The 12,090-nt window shown below is 39.2% G+C and overlaps 1 protein-coding gene across 13 annotated transcripts in view; it reads right to left on the bottom strand.

Annotated features, from left to right (window-relative positions):
* FN1 (fibronectin 1) overlaps positions 1 to 12,090 on the bottom strand; it is a 68,071-nt gene that overhangs the window by 33,683 nt on the left and 22,298 nt on the right. For all 13 annotated transcript variants that reach the window (XM_039233123.1, XM_039233111.1, XM_039233112.1 and 10 more), the window contains exons 14-20: positions 9,354 to 9,534; positions 8,983 to 9,159; positions 7,836 to 7,964; positions 7,645 to 7,734; positions 6,628 to 6,822; positions 5,602 to 5,874; positions 4,045 to 4,311 (exon numbers count right to left, since the gene is read on the bottom strand). In XM_039233123.1, coding sequence (XP_039089054.1) covers positions 4,045 to 4,311; positions 5,602 to 5,874; positions 6,628 to 6,822; positions 7,645 to 7,734; positions 7,836 to 7,964; positions 8,983 to 9,159; positions 9,354 to 9,534 — 1,312 coding nt within the window. The remainder of the gene's footprint in view (positions 1 to 4,044; positions 4,312 to 5,601; positions 5,875 to 6,627; positions 6,823 to 7,644; positions 7,735 to 7,835; positions 7,965 to 8,982; positions 9,160 to 9,353; positions 9,535 to 12,090) is intronic.

Genomic DNA, 12,090 nt, shown 5'->3' with positions numbered 1-12,090 from the left:
ATAACAAAAGTTTATTTTGCATCTCCTAACATCCTAACCTCACTGTTATTTCTCTTAATGAAAACATTACTTAAAAAAACAAACAAACAAGAACAGAGAAATTCCTGAGTGGCTCAGTTGGTTAAGCAACCAACTCTTGGTTTCAGCTCTGGTTATGATCCCATGGTTCATGAGATCAGGCCCTGCATTGGGCACTGTACTAAGCATGGAGCCTGCTTGGAATTCTCTGTCCCTCTCTCTCTACCCCTCCCCTGATCACGTGCACTCTCTCTCTTTGTCTCTCTCAAAATAAATAAACATTTAAAAAAATTAAAAATAAGAAGACAAAGGAAGAAAGAGTATGTGTGCACAAACTTAAGATAGACATTTTTGGGTTGCCTGGGTGGCTCAGTTGGTTGAGCGATCAATTCTAGGTTTCGACTCAGGTCATGATCTCAGTTCATGAGTTCCAACCCCACACTGGGGTCTGTACTGACAGTGTAGAGCCTGCTTGGGATTCTCTCTCTCTCTCTGCCCCTCCCCAACTTGTGCTGTCTCTGTCTCTGTCTAAATAAATAAATAAATAAATAAATAATAAGTAAGTAAATAAATAATCAAACTTAAAAAAATAGACATTTTCAACAGTCCTACAAATCTTATTACAGATTTAGAATCTCTAAAATATAATTGGCTGAACTACTAAATCCTGTAATAAGGGAATGAGCATTTCAATAACTAGCTGCTACGGGAAAGGTGAGGTCTCGACAGCCAAGACATCTGAATAGGGTAAGTGTCAAATTCATGGGTTTCAAGTGTGTTGCCAGCCCGGGTCACATGTTTGGTGCCTTCATAATTCCCTCCTTTTTATGTACCAAACAAATTTTGTGCCCATTGGGGGAAACAACTATTAAATGAATTTATGCTAAATTGTGAATAGCCGGTGAGACAGTTATCCCCCAGAGGTACACAAATGGAAATTACAAGTTTCAAGATCCGTCTCACTACTCAGCTCCAGTCACTCATTTTCCCTTTGAGCATGAGGGAACATTTTCCCTTTGAGCATGAGGGAATTCAGGCACCACTGCAATTCCATTTTTTTTTCTAACTTGGACTTTAATGTGTGATTTTTTTTAACTGTTTTGAAAATACTGTGTGGGGAAAAATAAAGTATGTGTGTGGGCTACTTTGTAATGACTACTCTAATGGCCGAATTGAAGTTATACTGGTTTATTGAGCTGTTTCCTAAGTATGTTATTATTTCAAGGGTGTTTTTTGGGGGGGGGGGAACCAGGATGGGTAACCCATGATGCCTTCCCAGAGTCTCTGAAATCATACACCACTTGGCTGCTGCTGACTTTGACAAAATGCTGTGGCCAGCCCTGTGTACCACGTTAATGGCCACAAAAAAACAATTCAGAGAGCAAGCAGCTCTTGTACTGAACATCTGTGAAAGCCACAACTTTTTCACAAATTACATTCTTTTCAACTGTCTTGGACTTTAAGACTGGGTGTTTTCTATTGCTTGAGCCAGCCAGCTAGAAGCTTCCTAAGTTTAAGAAGTTCTCTGCCTGAGAAGACCATTACAGGAACATCTCCAAACCACAAACCCACAAACCGATGTCAAACAAAGGATGTGACTGTAAGTATGAGTTATGGGTTCTGGAAGATCTTAGGTGAAGAACAGCTTCGCTGGTAAAGAAATAAAATTTGCCCTATTTATAAAAGAATAAGCTGTATTTTCCCCAGAAACAGTCCTTCATCCCCCACTCTCACATTTGCTTTTAAGAATTTGGCACAAGTTATAAAATCCAGAGAAGTTCTTCCCAGAATTAAGTTTGGTAAGACCATAAGAAAGCTACAGAACCTTACAGCAGTTTCAAAATATGCAAGCCCTACTGATGTTTAGAGCCTCAGAGAGTACTCCAAGTTCAAATGAACTTGAGGAACTCTCTACTTAGTAGGTTTATTTAAATTGAAGCTTGGTTGAACTGTTTTCATTCTCATTCGTCCCTGAATCCTCTATTCAGTGAATATTTTTTGAAAGCGTACTGTGTGCAAGGCACTAGGTTAACCTTTATCTAATAAGATTAGTTTTGACTATCAGTACTTCCTTAAACTCAAATATAATTTTATTTTATATAAATATACCGTGCAGAGAGCAAAAATAACATGTCCAATATATCAAAGTGTCCAAATGTGCTTGAAATAGACTACACTGACTCTCCATACTCTACTTAAATTACTGTTCATACCAGTGAAAATGTTTTTTCTTTCATGGGCACTCAGTCCAACAAAAGAAACTGAATAAAATATATCTCATGTTAAGGAGTGAAAAAGTAAAAATGATAATTTGTAGAATAATATGTGATCAGTAAAAGGCTAAACCTACTGAAATCTCCATTCTAATTCATGAAGGGCATCTGTAAGAAATAGATATTTATAAGAAATATAAAGACACTGATTCGTATTAATGGATTATAGAGTATCTTAGTAACATGTACATAAAATAGCGAAATTTAAAGATTAATTCACAAATAAAAAGATTTTACTTGCTTATAATTAGCAGTTATTTAAGAAAAGACTTCACTACCAAAAGTCATAAACCAAATTTAAATGGAATTAAATTTTTGGTAAATTATGAATTCCTACAGGAAAATGAATTTTCTTTGGGAAGTAAATTCCATAGTTATTTACAAATAAACTTATATTCACTTTTTGAATGCTTATTAGCCTCTGTATTCTTAAAAGCTTTTAGAAATAAGTGTAAACTAGCTCATAGTTGTAATATATGTCAAAAAGTGTTACATGTTCCTGTAATTGAAAATGTTGACTTAAAAATAACAAATAATGCTCAGCTAGAAATTAGGGGTCTCATAATTCTTTGTAATATAAATGAGAATGTTTTTAATAGAAATCAGTTTATGAATACTGGCCTTTATTTTGATGTAGATACATAGGAGACTTAGGGACACTTCCTATAAAATGTTGAGTAAAACAGGATAGATGTGACCAAACATTGTCAGTATTTTCCCTCTGGAACTTCAAGAGTAATTTAAGAAAGATAAAAGGAAAAAAAAAGTTATTCTGTTCTGCTGCAGTCTCATAAAGAAATCATTTTCTGGGGCGCCTGGGGCGCCTGGGTGGCTCAGTCAGTTAAGCATCGACTTCAGCTCAGGTCATGATCTCACCGTCTCCTTCTCTCTCTGACCCTGCCACACTAGTGCTCTGTCTCTCTGTCTCTCAAAAATAAATAAACATTAAAAGTTTTTTAAAAAAGAAAGAAATAATGTCCTTAGCCTCTTGTTCTGTTGGTTTCCATTCAGTTGGTAAATGTTTTCGTTCTATACTTACTGCTTCATTCAACACCAAGAGTATTAGGATGTAGACCTAGGTGCTGTTTCCTTGTCTTAACTAGTAATTGGTAAATTCGTTTAATACTAATAGCGTTCAATTTTCAAATAACTGGGTGCTTTAAAACATGTTACTCAAAGTGGTCCCAGAGGAAAGAAGAAGCTTGGCGACATTTGTAGTTTAACATGCTGCTACCTTTATCAAGAAAATCTTGCTTCTAAAAATGATCACCTGAACTGAATGGTGTGTTTCATGATTTATATTCTGGCACAAGCTCCTTACTGTCCAATAAGATATAGTTCATGGATCAAGCAGCTGATCCATGACCACATTTTGAGTAGCACTGGTTTAAATCTTCATTTTTTTTTAAGTTTATTTATTTGTTTTGAGAGAGAGAGAGTATGAGCAGGGGAGGGGCAGGGAGAGAGAGAGAGAGAGAGAGAGAGAATCCCAAGCTGACTCCACACTGTCAGTGCACAGCCGGATGTGGAGCTCCAACCCGCAAATTGTGAAAACAGGACCCGAGCTGAAACCAAAAGTTGGACGCTCAACCCACTGAGCCATCCAGGTGCCCCACAAATCTTCCTTTAAACCTTGTACTAAGGGTTTTTTTTTTAAGTTAACTTGTTAAAAGTTGGATGAAGGATGGAGAATGTAAATACAGGTAAGAGAATCTATGACATAACTAAGAAAAGACAATAAACTTTGGCTTACGGGTGGTAAAGACTCCAGTGGCTTTGGGACTCTGCTGGTTGCCTTTGACAGCCATGAGGGTTGCAGTGTACTCAGAGGCAGGCTGCAGATTCCTCAGGGGGTACTGCGAGGCAGAGGGCCCCACGTTGTACTGCTTGGGCTGGCCTCCCCGGGTCAGGCCCACGGTCAGTCGGTACCCAGCTATCTGGGCCCTAGGTGGAGTCCAGGTCACTATGACAGTGGAGTCAGTTTCGTTGGTAAACTGGAGGTTAGTTGGAGCATCCAATTCTAGAAAAAAAGATGAAACATAGCAAGAAATATTTGAATCTTGGTAATGATCTAATTGAAACTTAAAAGCCCAGCTGAATTTTCTAAAGTTTTCTCACGGTTGAAACTAAGTAAAAGTCAAAGCCTTGGAAATGTTGAGCCATTATGAGATGGAGCACTATACAGAACTTTGAGAAATTGTTGCTTTTTTTTTGCTAGACTTTGATCCTAAGGAAAGTCTAATTTTCCAGCCTGACTTTCCCATCACCCTCTGAAATTATACTCACATTATAGAGATAGCATTAGAAAAACAAAAACAAAAAGACTTGTGATGGCCACATCGGACTCTGCTCTGAGCCAAACAGGTTAAAAAATGAGAGACAAGCCCACTACAATGAGAGCAGGATATGACCTCTACAAGGAACAGAGACAGTATTCTCTGCATTTACTGAGTGATTAGTCCTTGCTAGAGAAATAAAAGTAATTTTCCAATGATTCCTATTCAGCTAATAATTATAACACAAGACGTTAGAATCATGGTTGGACACTGGTGAGTATGTATTATCAGAAAGAATCACACATATCATGAGTTTCCTGGAGTATGATTACTAGCGGTTTCCCTGCAGTAATTTAAGACCCTTTTTGGATGAAGGGAATGCTTCAGAGATAGTCAAAGACACTGAAAGAATGGGACATGGAGTCAAAATGCCATTACGTCTTTGTGGATCCAGCTCCATCACTTTCTAGCTCTGGAACTTTACAAATTGCAGAATTTTTTTAATGAGTTTCAATTTCTTCATGAATCTAATGAGGATAACAAGACCTTCTTTGTTAGATCCAAAAGAGTATTAAATAGAAGGACAATGCTTGTAAAGAACTGAACAGAGAACCTGGCACTTAATAAGCAATTAATGTTTAAGCAATTACTATTTGTAAATAATTTATAAAAGGGTTAAGAGCGTACATTTTAAGTTTGATGGAGAAATATGAAGTTATAAAAAATATACTCAGGTTTACAATCCATGTCTATGTTAGCAAAGAAAATTAGTTTCTCTGAAGCTGTCTTCTTTCAGTGCCATGACATGGGTATGTGTATTTGGGGAATGGGGTACCATTTGGCATCTGGGGAGCGGGTCTCAATTTTGCTTTCATGTGTAATGTGCTTTATGTCCACTTTGCATTCCCTTATCCACTGGGTATTTCCCTATTTCTAACCATATGCCTAGGAGTAAATGGTTTGCTGCACATGCACCACAGATTGGGGATGAGAGTGGAGAATTCGGGGTGGAGATCGTCGAGAGCGGAACATACTGGTGGTCTGTTGTGCCGTCAGAGGTTTGCTCTCCCTCCCTTGGTTCACAGCAAAGACTTTGAAGTGATAGGTGACCCCAGGGGACAGTCCGGTGACCTCTGCAAAGGTGTTCCTGCTGATGGGCAGCCTCTGCCCGTGTTCCCCAGGCAAGTTGACCGGGATCACGTCCACACGGTAACCGGTCACGGGGCTCTCAGGGGGTGTCCACATGATGGTGATCTTGACGTCAGTCACTTCTACAAACTGCAGGTCCCGGGGAGGGGGAACTTTATCTAACAGACAAGAGCCAACTGGTCAGTCATAATTCCTGCTGAAGACTATTTTTTTTAAAGCCAATTTCCCAGATGTATTTAAGGAAATTCACAGGGCCTCTCATTCCAAAGTAATGCCAAGTTTTGTCTCTTAACCAAAAAATTATTAGTTTTTTTTCTTATATTTTCATGGTTCAGTCATACTGCTTACATGTAACATTTTAAGTTTTTATCTAAAACATGTAGGTAAGTAGAAGAGTTTCCAACATATTAAGTGTCCTTTCAAGGAGTTTAAAATAAATATGTAAAAAATACAATACAATACAATACAATACACCCCTTATTGAGACAACAGAAAAAAACGTGGTTTGCATTTTACTGAACTGTTTGATGATATTTCAAAGTAACAGAGAAAGTGACTCTTAAGTTTCTGGGGGAAATGTGAAGACGTTAAGGGGTCAGTTTTTAATCAGGAAGGCCCACAGCCACCTCTGACAAATCAGTTAATAGTGTGGACATTTCAGCCGAATTTCTTAAGTTTAGGGATAAACTAATCTATGAGATTACTTGCATGGAGGAAATGTTTACAGAGACAAAGCAACCCGCCCACAGAAACAACTATTCTTTCGTCCAACATTTCTGGTCTTCTCTAACAGGCTAAGGAAATGAACACAGTCCAAGGGTGGTTTTATTCCAACAACAGAAAAGTGGGTAGGCGTGTTTCCTCGTTAAGCTCTAAGAGATATGATACCATAAGAAGTGCCTTTAAGTTACCTGAACGCGGGACACCAGTGGTTTCTTGTTGGATGAAAACAGGAGTACTTTCTTGATTTTCTTCCACAGCATAGATAGTGATGTTATACTGAACTCCAGGCTGCAAGTCACTGAGGGTGACGGAGTTGGCAGTTTCGGGAAGGTTAAGTTCTGTGCTACTACCTTCTACGGATGGCGAGTACACTATTCTGTATCCTGAAGATTCCAAGGGGTAAAGTTAGCCACACTGTTTCATGAAATAGAAGTTTCATACATCGTAAATCTCTTATCAGAAAAATCCTTAGCATCTTGCTTGATTAGTTAAGAACTAGTGATTCCTTCTGAGTCTTTAGATGTTGCCACTTCTTATAAGGATTATTCAGTACAAAGATAAAATATGGGCAACAGTGCGAACCTTTTTTAATAATAAATATCATCCTTGAAGACCTAATATCCTTAATAAACGTCTATTAGAGATGCCATGAGGTGAAAATACTCTTGTTAAAATGATCTCTTTTCTTTGAGCTCTGAGCACTGAAAGCAATTAGTGAACTACCTTAAATACAGATTGTCTAGCACTCTCTGTGTCTTTTAGAAACTTCAGAGGCAGCTGAGTCACTTAATGAGCTAAGAAGGCAACTGTATTACCTCTTTAAGAATAAGTCTTAGAATGAAGTTTTCAGAAAAATTAACCCTCTTTGATCTCAGAAATGCCTGGTTAAATAAGTCCATGAGCTGACTTTAGAGATTGTGTCGGTGTGTGTCTATGTGTATGGGGGGGTCAATAAAATGGATATAATGGGAAATGATCTGTACGAAAGTTGAGCTGTAAGCCTTGATGATAATCACATTCTGAATTACTATTACACACACACACACACACACACACACACACCTCCACCCTAGACTAGTAATTATGCAGAATTTAAGTGATCTCCCTGTCCAAGTGATCTCCCTGTCCACAGGTTAGAATCAACCGCCTCACCACCTATGCCATCAAGACTAACATGGCAGCCAGGAAGAGGAGGCCAAGCTCACCTGTGATGGGCGCCTGGGGTCTGCTCCAGCGAACAACAATTGAGGTGTCATCGACTCGGTCCACGGCAGGGTCAGGAGGCGCATCGGGCGCTAACAAAAAAAAAGAAAACAAATGAGGAAAACGGCCAGGAAATATCGCTTTAGGCCTGTTGTACAAACGATTCTTCTCACAGCGTGAAGTACACAGGTACCTGTTGTCTGTGAAGTAGACAGGATCAGACTCTGCTCTCCTTCTTCAGATATCTGATAGACATTTACAATGTATTTTCGGCCAGGAAGCAGGTCAGGGATGCTCACAGAAGTGGCTGTGCTGGGAAGATCTTTAAAGTAAAAAAGGAAAGGTTACTAATCAGAGCAAACCAATCCCTCAAATCACTCCACAGCCTATAAAAGGGATATTTTTAAAACTAGACATTTATAAGGGAAGGGGAAAGTCTAGAAGGAAATGTACTAATGGGTAATAAATAATTTTTAATACATTATGGGATTTTCTTTTGTTTACCATTTTTCTGAATTTTTTCTCTGAAGATATATAATTTTTGTAATCCACCCCCAAATTTATAAAAATAGCTCTCTGTAGTTAAAATTCAGGGCAGTGGTTATGGGCAGGGGACAAGGGGGTGAGGGGTAGGATGGAAGATCTTTTTTTTTTAAGGTTATTTATTTTGAGAGAGGGGGAGAGAGAGAGCATGAGTGGGGATGGGGCAGAGAGAGAGAAAGAGAGAAAGAATCGCAAGCAGGCTCTGCTGACAACCCAGAGCCCGACTCAGGGCTCAATCCCATGAACTGTGAGGCCATGACCTGAGCCCAAATCATGAGTCAGAAGCTTAACCAACTGAGCCACCCAGATGCCCCTGGGTGTTCTTTTTCTTGATCTGGATACTGCTCACAGGGGTGTTTTCACTTTACAAAAATTCATCAAGCTCTATGCCTATGATATATTATATTGCAATAAAGTTTTTAAAAAAGCCCCTAACCATGACAATTTGAAAAGCATGAGTGCTTCCCCAAGGCTAACATTTTCTGCTGCGGTCCTCATACTGGCAATCACTTCCCTAAAGAAAGCACTATGGTTGTACAGACTTGGCGCCCAGGTAAATGGATAAGGCAGCTCCTACTGGGACCAGAAAATGTGAGCACAGTTCAGGAAAACCCCAGCTCAGTTCTAGAAAGGGTCAGTTTTTCCCCTTCCTCACACTGGAAGTTTGTTCAATCTGAGCTGTCAACTAGCTCCAAACTCATAGACTGTCTGCTTGGATGCCCCCTGCACCCCGACCCCCCACCCCGACAGTTACCACCAGCCACTCAAAAGCTGTCATGGCAACACGTTTAGCTTACCAAGGTACTGTGGTTCATCTCCTTCCTCACTTAGCTCGTACTCCACACGGAATCCTGACACAGTGTCTGAGGCCGAGACCCATGAGACCACAAAGCTGCTGGCCGTGATTTCGGTCACAGATTCAGAAGTGGCCACAACGGGAGAAAGAGGTGTTGTCTCTCCTGTCACAGTGTTGCCTAGACAGTCACGGGAAGGGGAGAGGAAGCCTTCAGCCATCGAGAAAATGAACTACTGGAATCTATAGAACACCAGTTTTAAAAAACAATGTTGGTGCCATCCATGGAAGAATAGTACTCGAGAAGCAAACCACTTGAGGACAGCACAGCTCTGAAGAGCACAGGCACGGACATGGGGATGGCTCGGTACGTACTTGTCACCGCTGTGCTCGTGCTGGTGGTGGTGAAGTCAAAGCGGGTCACCTCTTTGTGGCCATAGTGCTGAACACTGATGAGCTGTCCCTCATATACCACACCTGGTGTCAGGCCTTTGATGGTGTAGGAATTCAGGTGGCCAGGAATGGTGGCTTCCTTCCAACCCCTTGGGGAATTTTTCTAAAGATTTAGAAGAAAAAAAAATCCCTTAAGTATTCACAAGGATGAACATTCAGAGATGACAGTGAGTAATCTTCAAAGAGTGAGGGACCTTTGCAGCTCCATTGTGGAGGAAAAGCATGGAACATTGAAATCAGAATAGGGACCTGTAGCAGAGTTTAATATTAATAATAATTATTAATATGGCCAATATTTACTGATAGCTTACTGTGTGCCATGCCATATGCTGTTTTACTTGCATTCTCTCATTCAGTCTTCATCTCTCCCATCTCCAAGTTAATGGCATAACTGCCCTCATTTTACAGGTGAAGAAACAGTCATATGACATGTCCAAGGTCTCACAGTCACAGGAACTGGGCACCTCCCTTTTTGCCAGACTAATTTCTCATTAGCAAGAAAATATAATGAGCCTAAGTTTTGCCTCTCCCATTTTTAAATGTCTACAATGAACAGAGATATATTCTTCTCTCAAGTGGGAAAAGGCCATATATTCTACCTCTCACTTAGTAGAACACAAATTTCTTGCCTTGCAGAAATAGTCAAGGGTATAATATGTGACTCAGTTCCTGCGACCATCACATATAAGGTTCAGCTGGTCTGGCTGTATGACTCATTCTTGGATATGATTTACTCCATCAAAAGCAGTTAGCCAACTTTGGGCAAGACTGCAGAAGAATGTGATTTCAGTTTATTTAATCTTTGCTCCCAGTTTACATTTTCATATCCGTCCAGCTTCATTAATATGTCATGGATCACAAAACTCATTGCAATAAAATGTGTGGAAAAGAAACACACTTACTTCAAACAAGATGAGATCCTTTTAAGTGTAAATATTCTAAACTAAGTCAAAATACATTTGTAATGCCCAGTGACTTTTTAAAATAATCCAATCAACCAGCTCCTCCATAATTCAAACATTCAAGTGTCCATTTATATACATATTTAAAATTTTTAATGTTTATTTTTGAGACAGAGAGAGAGAGAGAGAGAGAGAAAGGGAGACAGACAGAGCATGAGTGGGGGAGGGGCAGAAAGAGAGGAAGACACAGAATCCAAAGCAGCTCCAGGCTCTGAGCTGTCAGCACAGAGCCAGATGTAGGGTTTGAACCCACAGATCACACCAGATCATGACCTGAGCCAAAGTCAGATGCTTAACTGAGCCATCCAGGTGCCCCATTTGTATTTTTGAAATAAATGAAATGGATCATAGTATGCTTTAAATTTAAATTTTAACTCAAATACATTGAAAAAAATCTGAAATTAGTCATTACAATTAGATCAGATTTAATGATAAATGTTCTAGTCAATGTGAACTTCTCTAGAAGCTTAGCCATCAGAAGAAAGTATTAAAAAATACACTCTCAGGTAACATCCATTGAGGAAAAACCTGAAAATTCTTAATTGTTAAAAATCTTAAAGAAATTAATCACTTCTCTTCTTTGAAGATTTTCCAATTCAATGTACATCTTATACTTACCTGTAAATGTCCCTTATTGCAGTGATCTCACATAGTACTTCAGAGTTAGCTTTAAAGTAAATAAAACTGGAGTTGAGATAGCAAGCTAACAGACAAGAAGCTATTGGAGGGGAAAATATCGTGATCCCATTGGCTAACATCACTAAATGCAGAGTTCTAGAAGTGGTTTCTCCAGACACTATGACAAGAATACTGAGCATGCTACAAAAAAGAATGATTTCATAGCTTGAATTTTTCCCAAAGAGTTTAAATACAACTGCCTGACTTGGTTCAGTGTTTTGTTTCATTTTGTTTTTAATTGCTAGGATTTAACAGCTGTGACTAAAAGTGGGCATTTTTCTCCTGGGTTTAAAATAGTGTTTCTTAAATTATGAGTCATGAATTTTGGAGATCTAACAGACAGGTTTGAAGGGTAAGAAAAACTAAAATTCACTAGACCAACATCTTCCTCAGTATGATTTCTTCAATTTCTAGATGCTTCTTATTAGAAAAATCACAAGGTTCACCTTTTAAACAAGCCCACTATCACCCCTCATGAATTCTTCCCTGGCTTCATCTTTTTGCCCCTCTACATAAATAACTTCAGAGAAACAAAAGTCATGTTTTAAGAGGTGATCCCTTAAAAAAGTGAACCCCAATAGCTAAATATTAATTTTTCAAATCATGGAAATGATGGGGCGCCTGGGTGGCTTAGTCGGTTAAGCGTCCGACTTTTGCTCAGGTCATGATCTCATGGTTCGTGGGTTCGAGCCCCGAGTCAGGCTGTGTGCTGACTGCCAGCTCAGAGCCTGGAGCCTGTTTCCAATTCTGTGTCTCCCTCTCTCTCTGACCCTCCCCTGCTCATGCTGTCTCTCTCTCTCCTAGAAATAAATAAAACATTTAAAAAAAAATGTTTTTTCAAATCATGGAAACGGTGTCAATAATCATTTTCCTCTGATAGAGTTGCAAGACATATGAAGCCTTTAGATTCCCTTTCCATGTTGGGGCAGAATTGTTTCAGGTGTTATTATTTCTAAGTCCTTGTTAAGATCTTTCTAAATAATCAATCTTTCTAAATTTGTCTAAATATCAAAAAAGCT

The sequence above is a fragment of the Hyaena hyaena genome, unplaced genomic scaffold (genome assembly GCF_003009895.1).
Source record: "Hyaena hyaena isolate Hyena2069 unplaced genomic scaffold, ASM300989v1 scaffold_71, whole genome shotgun sequence".
NCBI lineage: Eukaryota > Metazoa > Chordata > Mammalia > Carnivora > Hyaenidae > Hyaena > Hyaena hyaena.
This window is presented reverse-complemented; position numbering and strand designations above follow the sequence as displayed.